Source organism: Ailuropoda melanoleuca, chromosome 20 (genome assembly GCF_002007445.2).
Source record: "Ailuropoda melanoleuca isolate Jingjing chromosome 20, ASM200744v2, whole genome shotgun sequence".
Taxonomy (NCBI): domain Eukaryota; kingdom Metazoa; phylum Chordata; class Mammalia; order Carnivora; family Ursidae; genus Ailuropoda; species Ailuropoda melanoleuca.
Window position 1 is genome coordinate 8,993,271 of NC_048237.1, and position 19,733 is coordinate 9,013,003.

The 19,733-nt window shown below is 34.9% G+C and overlaps 1 protein-coding gene and 1 pseudogene across 2 annotated transcripts in view; both read left to right on the plus strand.

Annotated features, from left to right (window-relative positions):
* Positions 1–19,733, plus strand: part of SCFD1 (sec1 family domain containing 1) — a 103,116-nt gene that overhangs the window by 74,791 nt on the left and 8,592 nt on the right. For both annotated transcript variants that reach the window (XM_002928372.4, XM_034648621.1), the window contains 5 exons: positions 1,199–1,278; positions 4,946–5,008; positions 10,357–10,432; positions 15,738–15,791; positions 18,685–18,737. In XM_002928372.4, coding sequence (XP_002928418.1) covers positions 1,199–1,278; positions 4,946–5,008; positions 10,357–10,432; positions 15,738–15,791; positions 18,685–18,737 — 326 coding nt within the window. The remainder of the gene's footprint in view (positions 1–1,198; positions 1,279–4,945; positions 5,009–10,356; positions 10,433–15,737; positions 15,792–18,684; positions 18,738–19,733) is intronic.
* On the plus strand, positions 6,969–10,350 carry LOC105241663 (annotated as a pseudogene).

Consider the following 19,733-nt stretch of genomic DNA (forward strand, 5'->3'; position numbering starts at 1 on the left):
CCAGGTTGGAGACCTACTAACTCTCTCTAATGTTAACTTAGTGGAATTTTACTGGATGTGCAACAAGCAAAAGAATTTTAGAGATGACATCTAGAATGATACAATTGTTATAAACTTCTTTCCTTCGCTGGTAGCATTTTTTTTTAAAGTCTGGTAGATCATAGCACTTCTTTTGGTCAAAAATCTCTGGCATGTTAAAACAGTAAACTAAACCCAGTATTTGCTTTAGGCAATTCTGCTTTATTGTGGGTATATAGCTTTTATTTTAATTCAATGTGAAAGTGTAGTTTTCTTTTCAGAAGTATCTCATACCTATATCTTAGGGGAGTCTTACAGGCATATATATATATACATATATATATATATAAAGGATTATAGCCTATTTATAATATTTTGATTTTAAAACTTAATTCCACATTCCCTTAATTTGACCACATTATTTTATTTTTATTTATTTTTGGTATGGACTTTGTCTTTTCATAAGTTTTAGTGACCATTAAGAGGTTTAAAGCAAATTATGACTACTGAAGTCAGCCCGATAGCCCCAAAAATGCAAAGTAGTAATCATCTCTGGTTGAAGGTGAGCTTTAAATTTCTATCTTGTAAAATTTTTTTAATGGAGTCACCATGATGGTAGGCTCTTACAAAGTACAGGAATTCAACTAAACTTGCTCGTCAGGAAATAAAAATAGCAAGAAAGAGAAAACAACAGTTTAAAAAGTGTAAGACGCCTGATAATCAGTTAATGAATTTGGACCACTGGAGTGCATGTGAGAGGAGAAAACCTGAATCTGAATTTCCCTTCAGTCCTTGTCATGTCACAATGTCCCCTTGTGTTTCTGGTTTTAAAATATTCTTGGTCGAGTCAAATGTTTCATTTAGTGCTTATCCCAAGGAAAGGCAGTGTATTTCAAAAGTGGGGAAAAAAAACTGGCTCTGTTGGACTCACTGAGGGATGACGAAATACTGGATAGGTGCTTTGGGAGCCTGTCAAAGGTAATTTTCATTAGATGTGATTTTTGTCTCAGGTGCTCACTTATATACTCATTTAAAATATGACTCCACTGTGCTTGGGTGCCTAAAATTTAAACTCATGCCTTTGGTCTAACTTTTTGATTAATCAAATAATAACAAACAAAATGGTCTTCTCTTTCACAAAAGTGAAATTTTTTATAATACCGTTCTTTGCTTATTTCAGGCTGATCTGGAGCAATACAAAAAAGCTTTAACTGACGCAGGATGCAACCTTAATCCCTTACAATATATCAAACAATGGAAGTAAGTTTTATTTTTTTCTTATATAAGAGAGTACAGTGGAAATAGAGTTCCCAAGAAAATGGCAGTGTTACCAAGAAATTTAATAGTACCTTTTTCTTTTTTATTCAGTGGCATAAATATTTCCCTATCTGGCCCTCCCTGTCCACAACTTAAAATGACATAAAATGGTGATAATGTTCTTTCCTAGACAAGTTTGTATTTTCTTCATTGATTAGATAAGAACATTGAAGACTGAAATGTTTGGGTCAAATATCTCAAAAACATTAGAAGAAAATTTTAATTTCACTAATAGAGAAATGGAGATTAACATAGGGCAAAGATTTAGTGAAGTGCTGTGCCAAGGATATAGGCAGGCTAATTGGTGCATTTATATTCTGCTATTAAAAACATAAATTGTCACAATTTTCACTAGATGGTGTAAAAATAATTTAAAAAAAAAAATCTTTGACCACACAGTTCTGCTCTTAAGGGTTTATCCCAAAGAAGTAATTGGTGTTGTAAATCTTAGAAGCAGCCAGCCTAAATGTCCTGCAATAGGAATTTCCATAAGATACAATTGAAAAAAACATGTTGTAGAACACTTATTTAATATAACACTGGAAATGTATATGTTACATGATAAAGTGAAAAAATAGTTTATAACACTATTCATTGATTTCATTGATTCCTCTTCTCTATGCCTAGGGATTCTTCTAGACGTTGGAAATACATTAGTGAACATGTGGAAGCCCCTATGCTCACTGAATTTACATGGAGGGAACAATGAATCAACCAATAAGCCAAAAATGAACAGAATAATGTTAAACCATACTAAGTGATAAAATAACACCAAGTGATAAGATTTTTTTTTTTAGATTTTATTTAAATTCAAGTTGGTTAACTTACAGTATATTATGAAGTTTCTGGGGTAGAATTTCATGATTTATCAGTTGCATATAACACCCAGTGCTCATTTTATCAAGTGCTGTCCTTAATGCCCATCATCCAATTACCCCATCCTACCCACCTCCACTCCAGCAACCCGCAGTTTTTCTCTATAGTTAAGAGCCTCTTATGGTTTGCCTCCCTCTCTGTTTTTATCTTACTCTGTTTTTCCTTCCCTCCCCCTATGTTCATCAGTTTTGTTTCTTAAATTCCACATATGAGTGCAAATGATAAGATCTTAACTTGGGGGTGAGAGTTAAATTTGTCGAGAAGATCAGGGAAAGTCTCTGAGTAGGTGATACTTGAGCCAAAACTTAGATGACAATTTTTACAATATGATCTCTATTATCTATACATTTATCCATCCATCTCTGTGTATATGTGTATATGTACATACACATAATTACATAGCTGAAATGACATACGTTAGAATGCTAATAGTGGGTAACTCCAAGTAGTAGAATTTTTTCATTTTGTGTGCTTTATTTTCTGCAACAAACATTACCATCAAAATATTTCTTAAAGTTATTAAGACTACAAGATTGAATAGCTTTCCAAGCTCAGCTGTATTAAGAAATGTGCCAAGTTGTTATCAGGGGTTATCTCTAAGTTTTTGAGTTTGAGTACTTTTTATTATCTATACTTTTGTTTGCTTTTTCGGATTTGTTTTTTTATGAGTTTTTTTTTTTTTTAAGATTTTATTTTTAAGTAATCTCTACACCAGACATGGGGCTCAAACGTATAACCCAGGGATCAAGAGTTGCACACTCCGCCGACTAGAGTGTCAGGCAGGCACCTTCTTTTTTCTTTTTTAAGTAATCTCTGCCCCAGTGTGGGGCTCGAACTCATGACCCCAAGATCAAGAGCCACATGCTGTACTGACTAAGCCACACCCCCTTTTTCAAATTTCTTTTTATTTGACTGTGTTCTTGCAGTAAGAAAAACATACAACAAATGTCTATTTAAAAAGAGAAACTGAAAACTGCCTTCTACAATTTTTATAATACATAGCCTTTAGACATTTGGCTGTGTGGCATGTGTCATTGTTTTTTAACATTATGATTTGTGTGGAACTCTGTAATCAGACATTTGTTGTTATAAGAGGAAAGCCAGTCTTGGGCATCATTTTATATAGTTATAAAATATGTAATTTCTAACAGTTTTTTATTCTAATTATGAGTAATACCACTTTTCAAAGAAAATTTTAGAAAACTCAGGTATAAAGTAAAAATTTACCTGTAATCTCATCATCCAGAGCCTACAACTATAGCATATATCTTTTTATATGCACATTACACGTATTTTTTAAGTCTTGAAAATCATATCTATAATAAGGATAGTTTTATATTCTAGTTTTCCATTAACTTTCAATTTACCAGTTGTTTGTTTTCTTAAATAGTGGTTTTTTAAATTTTCTTCAGTGGTGGTATTTATTGTTTACATAATGTTCAGCTATAAAAATGTACCATTATATACCTTCTTTATTGTTTAGATATAGTTGATTCTAGTGAAAAAATAAATACTTGCTGAAGGCAGAAATTCTAGTCTATTTCTGAAAACATTTGATTCACATCCTCCTTTCTAAACAAGATTGCGATTTTTGTGTTTGGGATTTCTCTGATGGTATTATCAGTAAATTTTGTCCAGATTGAAATATAGAGTATTTTTAGCATCTTAACTATCACATCTTAGTGATTCTCATTCCTTTTTTACTCTCATGAAGTTTTCTCATATTTAAGTAACTTTTTTCCTTTTATAAAAGCAGTTGAAATAATTAGGATTATTATAATAGAATATTGAGTCACATGAAAATATTTATGGTATGCTGTTAAAATGTTATAGAACAGTATTTACAATATGATATCAATTTTGTTTTTGAAAGTCTATATGTTATATATACATATATCCAAGGATTAGAAGAATATACAAAAAAAAATAATAATAAATCCTGATAGTGATCCTTAAAGTGGTAGGGTTCTCTTGGGAGCATACTGTTTTCTTGATTCTCTGCAGTGAACATATTCTCAGAAGGGAAATATTTTTAAAAATACATCTAAGTGCCATCTTTTTGCCCAGCCTTCAAGAATTCTGTAGTTTAGTTAATTAGATTCTGAACATTTAGAAAGACTGAAAATAAATGACTATATGCAATTAAATATAAAAGTGTGTGTTGTAGAATGTAACTCTTAAAAGGAGAAATCATTGGGTAGTAAAATTAGAATAGTGTTAATGAAGAAAGTGGTTTTGAACTGAGTCTTAGAAGGAAATGCACAGTATCTGTTGGAGAAGAAAGCAGTTTATCCCCCTCAAAGGAGAGCATGAGCAAAGATATGTGTCTGGGGATGAGGGAGTATGGAATGTGGGGAACAATAAAGAGACTTAATCAGTATGTGATTGTTCTTTTAAGGCAGCAAGTCTGTTTTATGTTAAGGATCAGATATAATAAAAGGAAAAAATCTTGAAATTTAGGAAATGAATGCATTTGTGTTTTTTTAAGAATCTCAGTGTTTCAGTACTAAAGTGTACTGTACTTGGGTATCATTTTACAAGATTACAAATCATATAATCAGTATTTATATACTTGTTCCAGTGCTGATTGTACTGAAACATTGTATTGAAAAATGATTACTATTTTCAGAAAATGTCTGCATAGTACAAGTTACAGTCTAAATAGTTTTTAATTTTGTGATGCTGAATGTTAGCTATGATAATCAACTTCTAATATAACTTTCTTATTTCATAGGGCTTTTGCCAAGATGGCCTCAGCTCCTGCCAGCTATGGTAACACTACCACTAAACCAATGGGGTAAGTGTTTTTAATACTTCTGATTGAATAAGTCTGGTACTCCAGACCATAATTTGACTCAAATGCCTTAAAAACACACTGACACTTTGTTTTGGGGGGGAGCTTGGGTTTTTTTTTTTTTTTTAAAGGATTTATCTATTTTAGAGAGGAAGAGAGCACGAGTGGGGGGAAGGGCAGTGGGAGAGAATCTTCAAGCAGACTTCCCTGTGAACGGGGAGCCTGACTCAGGTCTTGATCTCATGAGATTATAACTTGAGCTGAAACCAAGAGTCAGACGCTTAACCGACTGAGCGACCCAGGTACCCAGAAACATACTGACACTTTGAATTCAGAATGTTTTCATTGTGCTATGAATGTCAACATGCTTTTGCCTTCCTTAAGTTTAAATTCTCATTTTAAAATGTAAGTTAAGACATTTTACATGGTATGAGCTGTTGGATTCTTCTGCTTTTTTCTTAAAACATGACATTTTTCATTTTCAGAAGTTATATGAAGGTTAAAGCTATTCTTATATCAGTGTTGCTAAGTAATATAGTTTTGGAGCTAGGCACTCAAGACTTAGCTTCAAGATACACCTAAGCATACTGTTAAATGACAAGGAAGAAGTCCCCAGAACTGGGTCTGACTTCTGATTCCAGAGACTCCTATAGTGTGCGTGATTTTCAAAGTAGCTGAACAAGGTAATTCTAACTACTCTTTTTTATACCATACTTATTTCAAATTCCTTAATTTTTAGATTTAGAAAAAAAAAACAAGTAGTGCAGGAGAAAACAGTTTTATTCTAGCCTCACCCTGAGCTTCTGGTTTTAATGAAACAATTTGCAAAAGGCAAAAACACTCAGCCTAAGGCAGGACCTTGTAAGTGCTTGACAAAATGAATCCAGCTAGCCTCACCTTCATACAGTGCTATGCAGGTTACCACTCAGAGTTGCCTGTTACCAGGGAATTGGCTCTGAACTCTTTACTTCAACAAAGATTACTTTCTCTTGTTTCTATTAAAGAAAGGATTTTCCATCTTGTCCAGCTCTTCATTTCAGAGAGAAGTAAGGACAAGATAGGGAAAAGGAAATTTATTTGGAAAATTACTCTCCTGTTTTTAATAGACTTTCCAGTTTCATGTCTTAAAATCTTAACAATATTTAAAGCCTATTAGATTTCTTATGGATTTTGTACTTGAGAATTTTAATAAAATGTGTGATAGGAAAATTTTGATTTGAAGGATATCCCTAGCCTTCTGATATCATAATACGAGAATACCATTCTATCCCACAAAGCATGCTTTGATCCAAAGTGAGAGACTAAGCTACAAATGTAAACCCAATGTGGCAGGTCATTTGTTGGTGTTAAAAATTCAGACAATAAACATTTCTTCAGAATTGAGGTAAAACTCACTAGGTATGTTGTGCTTCACATTTTTATATGATAGATTTAATGTATTGTGGGGAGATCGTATAAACACAGGACTAACCTAGCTGCTGTGATGTAGAGAAAATAGTAACTTTTGACCTACTCGTAATACTTACACTCATATATTTTCAGCCTCTGTGTTTTGAATTCCTAAAACAAAAACAAGTAATCTTATTTACTGTCTTTAATTTTATTATTTTAGCCTTAAGGCAATCAGGAAAGCAGGGAATTCTCTTCAAATTATAATTTGCCTAAAAACTATAGGCATACCTCAGAGATATTATGGTGAAGTTCAGTTCCAGACCACTGCAATAAAACGAGTATTGCAATAAAGCAACTCAAAATTAAGTTTTTGGTTTCCCATGCATGTAAGTTATGTGTGCACAGTACTGTAGTCAATTAAAGGTGTAATAGCATATTGTCAAAAAAATGTACGTACTTTTTTTTTTTAAGATTTTATTTATTTGCCAGAGAGAGACTGCCAGCGAGAGAGGGAACACAAGCAGGGGGAGTGGGAGAGGAAGAAGCAGGCTCCTAGTGGAGGAGCCTGATGTGGGTCTCGATCCCAGAACACTGGGATCACGCCCTGAGCCGAAGGCAGACGCTTAACGACTGCGCCACCCAGGCGCCCCATAAATGTACATACTTAATTTAAAAATAACTTATTGCTAAATAATAACCTCATCTGAGGTTTCACCGAGTCATAATCTTTTTAATGGTAGAGGGTTTTGCCTCAATGTTGATGGCTGCTGACTCATCAGGGTGGTGGTTCCTGAAGGTTGGGGTGGCTATTGCAGTTTCTTACAATGAGATTACAGTAAGGTTTGTTGCATCGATGGAATTGTCCTTCACAATTTCTTTGTAGCAATGCATAGGGCTTGATAACATTTTACCTGTAGAACTTCTTTCAAAATTGGGGTCAGTCCTCTAAACCCTACCACTGCTTTATCAGCAAAATTTATGGAATATTCTAAATCCTTTGTTGTCATTTCAGCAGTCTTCATAGCATCTTCATCGGGAGTAGAGTCAGTCTCAAGAAACTACTTTTTTTGCTCATCTGTAAGCAACAACTCCTTATTCATTAAAGTTGTATCATGAGATTACAGCAACTCAGTCACATCTTGAGGCTGCACTTCTATTTCTAGTTGTCCGTTTATACCACATCTGCAGTTACTTCCTTCACTGAAGTCCTGAACCCCTCTAAATCACCTTTTGTTCATGTTGATACTTTGACTTCTTCCCATGAATCACGAATATTCTTAGTGGCATCTAAAATGGTAAAACTTTGAAGGTTTTTCAATTTAGTTTGCTCAGACCCATCAGAGGAATCACTATATGTGGCAGCTATAGCCTTATGAAGTAAGTTTCTTAAATAAGAAAACTTGAAAGTCAGAATTACTCCGTGATCCACGAGCTGCAGAATGGATAGTTTGTTAGCAGGCTTGAATACAACATTAATCTCATTGTACATCTCCATCACACCTCTTGAGTGACCACGTGTATTGTCAATGAGCAGTAATATTTGGAAAGGAATATTTTTTTCTGAGCAGTAGGTTTCAACAGTGAGCTTATATACTCAGTAAATCATGCAAACAAATGTGCTGTCATCCAGACTTTGTTATTCCATTTCTAGAGCACAGAGTAGATTGAGCATAATTCTTAAGGGATAAATCCTAGGGATTTCCAGAATGATAAATGAGCATTGGCTTCAATTTAAAGTCATCAGCTGTATTAGCCCTTAATAAGAGAGTCAGCCTGTCCGTGAAGTTTTGAAGCCAAGCCTTGAATTCTCCTAGCTGTGAGAGTACTGGATGGCATCTTCTACCAGTAGAAGTCCTATTTTGTCTGTATTGGAAAACTTGTGTAGTGTAACCCCCTTCGTTCATTACCTTAGCTAAATCTGGATAACTTGCTACAGCTTCGACATCAACACTTGCTGTTTCACCTTGCACTTACCTTACAGAGATGACTTCCTTCCTTGAACCTTGGGAACCAACCTCTGCTAGCTTCGTATTTTTCTTCTGCAGCTTCCTCATCTCTCTCAGCCTTCATAGAATGGAAGAGAGTTAGGGCCTTGCTCTGGATTAGGCTTTGGCTGAAGGGAATTTTATGGCTGGTTTGATCTTCTATTCAGACTACACAGACCTTTTCCATATCATTAATAAGTCTCTTTTGTTTTCTTATTCATGTGTTCACTGGAATAGCATTTTTAATTTCCTTCAAGAACTTTTCCTTCATGTTCACAACTTGGCTAACTGGCATAAGAAGCCTAGCTTTCAGCCTGTCTCAGCTTTCAACATGCCTTCTTCCTCAATAAATTATTTCTAGCTTTTGATTCAAAATGAGAGACATGTGCTCTTTTTCATGGTGCCCAGAGGTGGTAGGCTCCTTTAGGATGAAGCTGAACATCTCTTTCCCAGCTACTGGCTGCCAGAAACTCATTCAAGTGGACGATAAACACAAACCTCACCTCTTTTATGAGAAGCATATGGCCGCAGAAGTTGCTGCTGATCATCTGGGTGAAGAAGGATTATGTGGTCTGAATCAGTGGGGGCAGTGACAAACAAGGCTTCTCCATAAAGCAAGGTGTCTTGACCCATGGCCATGTCTGCCTGCTGCTGAGTAAGGAGCATTCTGGGGGACCGGAGAGAGACCAAGGAAGACTGAAGAAAGAAAGCGCAAATCTGCTTGAGGTTGCATTGTGGATGCCAGTCTCACTGTTCTCACCTTGGTCATTGTGAAAAAGGGGGGGGAGGGATATTCCTGGACTCATTGATACTACTGGGCATCATTGCTTGAGGCTCAAACGAGCTAGCAGAATCTGCAGACTTTTCAGTCTCTCTAAAGATGATGTCAACCAGTATGTTGTAAGAAAGCCCCTAAACAAGGAAGGTGAGAAACCAGGAACCAAAGCATCGAAGATTCAGCATCTCGTTACTCCACGTGTCCTCCAACACAGACGTCAGCATATTGCTCTGAGGAAACAGCGTATTAAGAAAAATAAGAAAGAAGCTGCAGTATATGCTAAACTTTTGGCCAGGAGAATGAGGGAAGCCAAAGAAAAACACCAAGATCCGAGTGCCGAGAGACAGAGGCTGTCCTCTCTGAGAGCTTCGACCTCTGAGTCCAGTCAAAAAGGAGATTGTCTAAGAGTAACAAATAAGATCAGACATCAAAAAAATAAAGCGAGAGACATGTGACTCTTCCTCTCAGCTGAACACTTAGAGGCCATTACAGGGCTAGTAATTGGTCTGATTTTAATATTGTTGTGTGTCAGGGAATAGGAAGGCCCAAAGAGAGGGAGAGAGACAAAGGAACAGGCAGTTGATAGAGCATTCAGAGCACACCCAGCATTTATCAGTTAAGTTTGCTGTCTTACATGGGGGAGGATTGTGGCATCCTGAAACAGTTACAGTAGTAACATGAAAGATCACTGATCACAGATGACCATAGCCAACACAGTAATAATGAAAAAGTTTGAATATTCTGAGAGTAACCAAAATGTGACACAGGGACATGAAGGGAGCAAACGCTGATGGAAAAATGGTGCCAGTAGACTTCCTTAACACAAAGCTTCCATAAACCTTCAGTTTGTTTAAAAAAAAACCACTATGCAAAGTGCACTATAGTGAAGCATGATAAAACAAGGTATGCCTATATAGCTAAGACTAAGCAATTAAAAGGTTTATTTGAAGACAGCTTTTATTTTTACATTTGATGAATAATTATTGACTAGTCAGAATTTTATCACTTTCATTGTTAGATAAAATTACGGCAGTGATATCTATGGAAGCAAAAATTCTCAGGTCACTTCTGTTTAGTGAGAATAAGAGTGGTAGGTACAGTGAGCATCAGCAGGTCGTGTATAATCAGGCAAATATTTTATCTGTAACAAATTGGAAAGATAATTTGTACTTAGTGTGATCTTCTTTTGCTCCTAGTCTCCTATCACGAGTCATGAATACAGGATCACAGTTTGTTATGGAAGGAGTGAAGAATCTTGTATTGAAACAGCAAGTGAGTATAACTTATTAGAAAACATTCTGGTAACTTTTTTTTTTCGGACTTTATTTATTTATTTGAGAGAAGGAGAGAGAGAGAACGAGCAATGGGGAGGGGCAGAGGGAGAGAGAGAGAAGCAGACTCTGTGCTGAGCAGGGAGCCCGATGCAGGGCTCAATCCCAGGACCTCGGGATCACAGCCTGAGCCGAAGGCAGATGTGTAACCTACTGAGCCACCCAGGTGCCTCTAGATGATACATCTTTTAGCTCTTTTTAACCTACTGATTTCCACTGCTTGCTATTTATTTGTTTATTCCTTTTTAAAAGCGGGATTATTTTAGCAAACAAGCCAAAGTGAAATAACACTTATGAATTATGCAGGTTTGTGCTATATTATTCATCACATTTTGTACAATTTTCCACACATAAATTCCAAATCTGTGAATATCATTCAGGTGGTTTTATGTGATAGCCAATACTTGTGATGCATAAAACTTACCTTGCCCAATAAAGAAAGTATACAAAGCTCTTACAAGCAGACAATAAATATTGTTTTTATTTCATTTATAGTTGAAAACGTTCAGATGAAAAAAATGCAAAATGATATTTAGAGATTTTAAGAGGCATAAAGTACTCAAAACTTTACAAGTGTGAAAGTGACAGAATTCATCTCTAGCAGTCTCTTCTCTGGTCATCTCTCCTCTTAGTTCCCAAATTGCCCCAGACCTCCCATCATTGTACTGCTCAATATTAGAACATTAGGACACTGTAACTTTTAAAATGGATTTCTATTAGTTTAAACATTTCTAGAATAAGAGACTCTTTTTTAATTATTAAACTGTCAGGGCTCCCTGTTCAGCGGGGAGTCTGCTTCTCCCTCTTATTCTGTCCCTCCCCCCTGCTCATGCTTTTTCTCTCTCAAATAAATAAATAAAATCTTTTTTTTAAAAAAGAGGTGTATCATCCAATTGTAGTGTATGGCTCTTAAGATTATGATTTGAACAAGAAAACAATGTTTGCAACAGGGAAGGTTTAACGATTAGATATTACTGTATTAAGAAATTATTTTAATCATTTTAGGTATGCTAGTAGTGTTATAGTTTTTTCTGAGTTCTTATATCATGAAGATATGTACTGAAATGTTGATGACTAAAATGATTTTATATTGAGGACTTGTTTTAAACAACCTAGGAAAGTAGGGAGTAGGTGAAATAAGATTTGCCATGAGTTGATCATTGTTGAAGCTGAGTGATGGAGAACTTAGTTTTTGTTGGGTTCATGTAATCTTTCTTGATTTTATTGCCATTAATATGCTATAATTTTGGGGAAAAAACACTACTATATATTTTATAATTTCTTCATCTGTAAGATACTGATGTGAACATTGGATTCACCCATAGATCCTTTTCTGATTTATAATTTCAAAATTTTGGAAATAGATGATCTTATTCTCCCTCCCTTTTCCTGTCTTTACTTCACTGACAACTTTCTGTCCCTTACATCATTCCCAATGTGTTTCTGGTATCCACGCATTTCATCTTATTCTTGGCTAATAGTGTTCAAGGTAAGCATTCTCTTCAAGGAAGTCCACATACTAGTTTTCATTGTCCAGTGTGTTGATAATCAGGATAGCAGCAACTCTTGCCCCAGCCTCACTGCTGACTTCAGAATCACGTTATCATCCCAAGCCCAGGGCTGCAACAGGGGAGTTAGAAATAGTCACCATAGACCAGATGGCAATATAGGGCAACAAGTGGCTAATTCTAGGAGAACTAAAGGAAAAAAACAACTTTTTAACTGTTTTGGGTATAAAGTTATATTACTTTTCTTAGATTGTTTTTTAATTTCTGTGCATATTTTATTTCAGTTTTGCTTTTGTTTAAACTTTTCCAGTGACTAAAATCACAAAATATGATTGTGATCATAAAAACAGTAAGGGTTTTTAGAAATAGATTTTTTTCCTCCAAATAAAATTTCTAGTTCATGTATCTGAAGTTTGAGGATTTTAGAAACAGTGATCCTTAATTTAGGATATTCATGTGTGTGAGACCTTTTTGTCTCAAATCTATGTCTGTAATAAAGCTTTTGACTACTAAAGATTTATTTGCGAACCTACATGATAATGTTTTACCTTTTTTCTTAAACAGTTTCCAAAAACATTAAAAACTATGCTTGGGAATTTTTTTAAACAATAAATTTTTAACAAAAAAATTTTAAAAATGTAAACAAATGTTTTAAACAATTTTTATTTGATTAAATTTTATTTATACCTCTTTTATTGAGCTACAGAAATTTTTTGTTTGAACAAATTGTATGGTTTTGTTTTGCTGTTTTCTCTTTGTTAGTGTTTAGCTGCCACAGTTCAGTTTTTTTTCAAAAGTTGATCAGTCTTGCATATAAATTATTAATGTAAATTGATTTTGGGTGTACCTAGATGACTCAGTCGGTTAAGTGTCCAGTTGTTGATTTCAGCTAAGGTCATGATCTCAGGGTTGTGCGAATGAGCCCTGCATCAGGCTCTGTGCTGGCCATGGAGCCTTCTTAAGATTCTCTCCCTCCCTCTTTCTCTGCCCTTCCCTGCCCCCACCCCCATCTCTCTCTCTCTCTCTCTCTCTTTCTCTCAAAAACAAACAAAAAAAAAACCAGTGATTTTTTAAAATGATTAACTCGGTAGCTTAGTGGGTTAAGTGTCTGACTCTTGATTTGGCTCAGGTCATGATCTCAGGGTTGTGAGGTCATCAGGTTATCAGGCTCAGGCTCCGTGCTGGGTGTGGAGCCTGCTTGGAATTCTCTCCTCTCTCCTCTCCGTCTACCCCTACCTCCCACCCCCCACACTTACTCTCAAAAAAATTATTTTTTTTTAAAGATTTTATTTATTTATTCGACAGAGATAGAGACAGCCAGCTAGAGAGGGAACACAAGCAGGGGTAGAGGGAGAGGAAGAAGCAGGCTCATAGCAGAGGAGCCTGACGTGGGGCTCGATCCCACAACGCCGGGATCACGCCCTGAGCCGAAGGCAGACGCTTAACCGCTGTGCCACCCAGGCGCCCCTCAAAAAAAATTAATTTAATGATGAACTCAATTCTTCATTTAGGTAAAGAACAAAAGCTAGGTAGAGCATTAGTTGGTGACAGGGATCTCCGAAGTTGTTTTCTGAAGTAATCTCTCTCATGCCTTTAACAACATTATGGAAAGGAAATTATGTATTTCCTTTATCATTCTCAACACTTGAAGTCTTCCTTAATATCTGGTAGTATGTGAATACCCTATGGTGCAGCAATGGTAGATGATTCTTTGGGTGTTATGTGGTTGTAAAGACCAGAGAAAAACATAAAGAATTGTCTCTGGGCTCATGAACTTTTGAATTATTCTGGCAGAAAGAAATTTTTCTTTTATTATTTAATGACCTATTCACTAGCAGGCTTGTCTTCAGGTATTGCAGAGCTATAAAATATAAAGCATAATTTAGTTGTACCTTTTAGAAAAATCTCCTTTTTATACTACATGAGGATTTATCATGAGCTGTTGATACAAGTATTCAAATTTCCAGTTGTTTTCACAAATATGAAAGTAGTATGACTCTTAATGGCTTTATCATTACATAACATCTTTTCTGAATTTTTCTCTGTGGCACAGATGTGGTAGTGCAATTCAGGGAGCTCAGTGGAGAGCTGTATGTAAATAGAGAAATTGGTATAAAATTAATTTTAGTAAAATCGTTTAATGTGTTCTTGCTCCGGGTGTTTTTAAAAATTATTCCCTCCTTTTATTTTGCAAAGTACTTCATCATTTGTTAATGTTACTTGGAAGAAATCTATAACTGCAGTTTGTTCTTTGGGATAAAGCCTTCTTATAGATGTAAATCTGCCCCCAGTCATTCTTCAGAGAAAGTCATGGTTTAGACTTATTCCTACCTGTACAAACTCAATTTTATTTGAAACAAAACTTAAAAGGTAAAATTTTGAGCTACGTTATTTTTTTTAATTCCAAATAATAGAATTCAGGAAATACATTCAATTAGATTGAACCTTTGGTGCTTTTGTTTATATTAAAAGGTTTCTGGCCAACACAAATATCAGGGAGTGATGAAATAGCTTTAATTTTACTTGGCTAAGATTATCTTAAAGGCTTTTACTTGCTAATCTTGAGGAAGAAAAAGAAAAAAGAAATTCATATTTTCTGTCTGGGCAAAGCAGCATTTTCTGTAGTGGTAGTCCATTTTAGTAATAATAAAATCTTTTATGACCTAAAGAAAGCAAAACTCTTGTAAAATAGTAATGTGTTATTTACATTTACTTAAATAATCAGATTTAATGTTGCCTTTGTTGTAGGAAGTCTCTAAGATAGAAAATATTTTTTACAGAACATCCTGAGAAATAGCAGCTCAAAGTAAGCAGAACACTATCCCAGTAGGGATGAATAGTCACTTAGTAAATTTTCTGTACTTCATGTTTTATGTTCAAAATAATGATAAAAAATAGATTGAAGTGTAACAATACTATTTCTTATCCCAAGGCATGTAAGCATGTCAAGAGGCAGTCTTCTGCCAACACAGGTGTTACACATTTCATGTTCAAAGTGGAATTTCTTCTGTAAGAAAACAATGCAGTATGTCATTGGAAATTTGGAATTTATCCCAGGCAAAACAAAAATGGTCAATAAAATTTGTACGTATCCATTTCCCCATTTTTCAAAGAACACAAGTACCCTTTTGGCTTAGAAGAATATACATTAGAAATGAAAGACTCCTGAGTTTCTTTAATCTCATACATTTTCAAACTTTAAGTTACTCTGTTTCTAAAGAAACTCTTACTACCTGCAGAAAGGAAATAGAGAAAATGGGATTCTTATTTGATCAAAAGTTTGCAATTGTGGTCGTATTAAAAAGCAAACATCTAACAAAGTAGATGTAGTAATCAGAAATACAGGAATAGTAGGTTTTTGGTTCCAATTCCGCTACTAAAAATAGTGTGACGTGGGAGAAGTCATTTAACATCTCTTGGTTTCTTCTTCCCAATGTTCAAATTACTTCTAATATTTCCTTAAACTCTAAAGCACTGTGAATACAAACAAGTATTAAAACCTGGTTACACTTTCACAGCAAAAGGACCTTTTGATTTAGAATTACATTTTTTTCTCTGGAAACTTGAGTAGTGCTGGGGTATTTACATCTATGACACCATTCACAGAATACTTAATTTTAGGTGTGGTTCATGGAATAGTAAGCATGCTTACCTGTGGAATGATTCAGTTGTTTCGTTAATAGAGAACAACTTTGGTTATTCTTCTAATGTTTAACAAAATATTTATCTTTTCCACAGAATCTACCTGTTACTCGTATTCTAGACAATCTCATGGAGATGAAGTCAAATCCTGTAAGTAGCATATAACATTGTACGTACAAGTCCATGAACATATCAAACTCAGTACATTCATGAAAAGCAGTAAAATCGGAGTTCATTGTGGGCTTAATCACAGCAGACTACATGAGGGAAAGGAAGGAGTCTGTGTTCTCAAAAAGCCTTTTTAGCCATTATCACAGATAATGAGAATCGGTTTTCTCAGCTGCTATAACTATTTCAGCCAGCTCTCATCCAAATTAAATGTAGATTATATTCTATATATAGTTAAATGTAAAATATATCCTAAGGAGCAAGTTTCTGTAAATGACAAAGAACTAGTGAGCATCAGCTGGTGTAGTATAGAGTACCAGACCAATTTAACTTTATGAAAATTAGGAGAGGAGTACACAGTGATATTTTTAAGTCCGTGTGTTCAGATGTCATGAAAGTCTTGGGCTGAAAAGTAAATTGAGAGAGAAATTGTTGGATGAATAGACAAATGGGTAAATATTGTTAGCATATACTGGTTTTCCAAGCTCTCTGTTTACAATTCGAGAAAAGAATGTGAAAATCATCACAGTCCATTTCATAAAACAGCTCATCCTGTTATTGTGGCGACTAGAAAGTGGTTATCACAAGAGTCTAGAATCAAGAAAGGCAACATCAACCCTAGTTCGGGTTGATCTGGATCTCTTTAGATTTTGGCAGCAAGGCTTAAGATCCCATGCTAAGAAAGATGGAACAGAATCTTCAGGTAAATGTGTCACTTTTTGTGTCACTTTTTGTAATTGCTAAAACATGATACTACTACTAAGGAAATTAAAACAATCTCTAAATTTGTGAGAGATATTATCCCAAACACTAATAAAGATTAAAAATATGAGTAAATGCAGAATTTTAGACAGATGCCAAATACCCAAGGGTTAAGGAAGTTTAGGATATTTTGTTACTATCCCTAATTTTGAAGTTGAGATAATGAATAATGACAGTAATAAAGATGATAGCTAACTTTTATTATATACTTTTTATGTGCCAGGAACCATTCAAAACATTTTTCACATTTCATTTAGTTTTTATTAGAACCTTCTACGAAAAATACCGTCTTATTATTATTTTCATTTTATGGATGAGGAAACTATGGCACAATAAAGTTAATTAACTTGCCCAGGGACACAAAGTTAATAAATGGCAGAGCTGGGCAGGCCACATTTTTCACCACTGTGCTATTTTGATGACGGCAAGAAACATGCTTTTCCTGGAGTCACAGTACTTTAGAGTTTAAGGAAATATTAGAAGTAATTTGAACATTGGGAAGAAGAAACCAAGAGATGTTAAATGACTTCTCCCACATCACACTATTTTAGTAGCGGAATTGGAACCAAAAACCTACTATTCCTGTATTTCTGATTACTACTCATTCCAACATACACATGCCTTCCACAATATTTGTTATAGACACATGAATGGCTAAATTACAGTTCTTATTTTGATGTTTCTCCAGGTTATGTAAGTTCATTTATTAGTTAACTATTGACTTTATCTGTATAACTGAAGACACGTTACTACAGACAGATATTTTTTAACTAATTAGAATTAGTAAATTTTTTCTGCTTTGAAAGCGTTTTTTTTTTTTTAGCCACCTGCTAGATGAAGCAGCTACCTGCACTTTTTCTTATCCTTTTCCTGTTCGCAGATAGACAACTTGATTTGGAGGCATTAAGGAGAGATTAGCAAAATACCAAAGAGCATAGCAAAGTGGACTAAGTTAGACCTGGCGGGTAATCTTGAATGCCTCTTATCTCAACGGCTTGAAAATGCTATATCCTAATTCTAGATGCATTCTTATCACTTACTAAGTGTTCTCCTTTGCTTTTCTTGACTGGATAAATTGAAAGAAGGGAATTTAAAAGATATCAGATAGGTTTCATTTTGTAAATCTGGTTGGTAATGGTTTCCTGGAGCAAAGTGTTGAAGGATTATGATGCTACTTTTGAATGCACTGAGAGTTTTGTAATTGGTTAAGCATGGTCCACCACTGAGTACGGGACTAGGTGGTGGCAACCAGTGCATAGTTTGTCATTAGTCAGGTTTGCAAAGGGCCATCCATGCTCCAGCAAAGAACATACCCCTTTGGCTGACTGTGCTGTGGAAGGAGGGGGAGGCAGAGGCTAGGAAGTGATTACACTGCAAGCAGTAAAACAGTACTTTCCAGCTCCTTTAATATCAAGAAGCTAGTTTCCAGTTGATAGAGTCCACAACCTCTTATCCACGATTTCTGAAATCTACAAAGTTCTGAAAACTGAAGGATTTTGTATAACCCAACTCCCGTAACTGGGAGTGTTAATACAGTTTATGCATGATATTACCTATCTAAAAATTTTTTTAAATTCAGAATTCCAGAATACATCTAACTCTAAATGTTTTAAGTAATAGAGATTATGAACCTATATTAGGTTATTCTGTATATTCAGTAAAATCATGGACATACAATAAAATTCTAGAACAAAATAAAAATCATTGGTTTATAAAATAGGTATATTTTCAAGACAGTATAGCAGCATAGTATACAGTATAGTGGTTAAGAGTTTGGGCATTGAAACTGGACTACTTGGGTTCAAATCCTGGATTTCCCTTACTTACTAGTTATGTGACCTTAGGAAAGTTACAGAACCCCTCTGTACCCCAGTTTGCCCATCTGAAAAAACAGAGGTAACAGTAACTATCTCACAGATGTTATGGGGATTTAAGTGAGTAATTTCATCTAAAGTAAAGTATTTAGAATAGTGTTGCTCTGTTAGTAGTAGTGGTGGTGGTGACACAGATTTATTTCATCAATCCAGATTAATACCTTAATTAGATAAAATACTCAAAACCAAATGGTAACTCTCTAAAGAGAAATCAAGTTCTGGTTTTTTTTTTTTAACAGGAAACTGATGACTATAGATATTTTGATCCCAAAATGTTACGGGGCAATGACAGGTAAGCAGCTCTTGACTTGTGTAATTTGTTTGTAGGTCTTCCCACCCTGCTAAGAATGGAAATAATTTTTTGTTATAAATCAGTAATTGCTTATTAAAAATTCAAACTATATAGAAAACCGGTAAGTATAATCTTACTACCAAGAGATAATCACTGCTAATTTTATTTGACATTTTGGTTCTTTTCAAGTATATACACTCACACACCAAAAAAATATGTTAGGTTTATTTTTTTGTTTTTGTTTTTTATGACGAGATGGCAGTATTACAGACTGTATGGGAGGGGGAAATTTGGATGTGTTTTTAAATGAATGTTCTTATTGAACCAAAGCGAAGATGGGAACTTTATGTTGGATACCAGTTGTTTTTATTTAACTGGTCCATAAAAGCCAAGCCTCTGTAGCTTGTTGTAAATACTTCTTTATGGCAGTGAAACATTCTACAGGTACTCTATTTTATAACAAACGTGGTGTGGTAAGGTGCTTGTTTGCTTCATTATGGATATCATTTTCCAAGACTTAGTTCATGATAGTATGAAAAGTAGCCTACAAGACATAGAGAAAGAATAGGCAAAAGTAGGAGGGGAAAAAACCTTCTTAGAATGATCTTTCTCATCTAAACTTGAGGGAAGCTAGTTCCTTGCCGACATCTTACGTTTGGGATCTTTAGAACTTTGTCTCTGCTTTATCCTAAACCTTTACATCTTTGTCAATAGAACAGATAGTCTGGTCACTAGATAGTTGATTATTTGTTTTAGATTATTAGACTGTGACTTAAAAGGTTATTTTCTTAATTTACCAGAAATACTGCTAAAGTTGCAAAAGAAGCTAAGAGCAGCTGCAGCTGGCAAAGGAGAATTTGACAAAGAATTAATTCTAGAAGGGAGAGAATGAAGAATGACAACTAATGAGTATAGGGCTTCTTTTGTGGGTGGTAAAAAGTGATCTGAAGTTAGTGGTGACAGTTGTAAAACTCTGTAAATACACTAAAACCCACT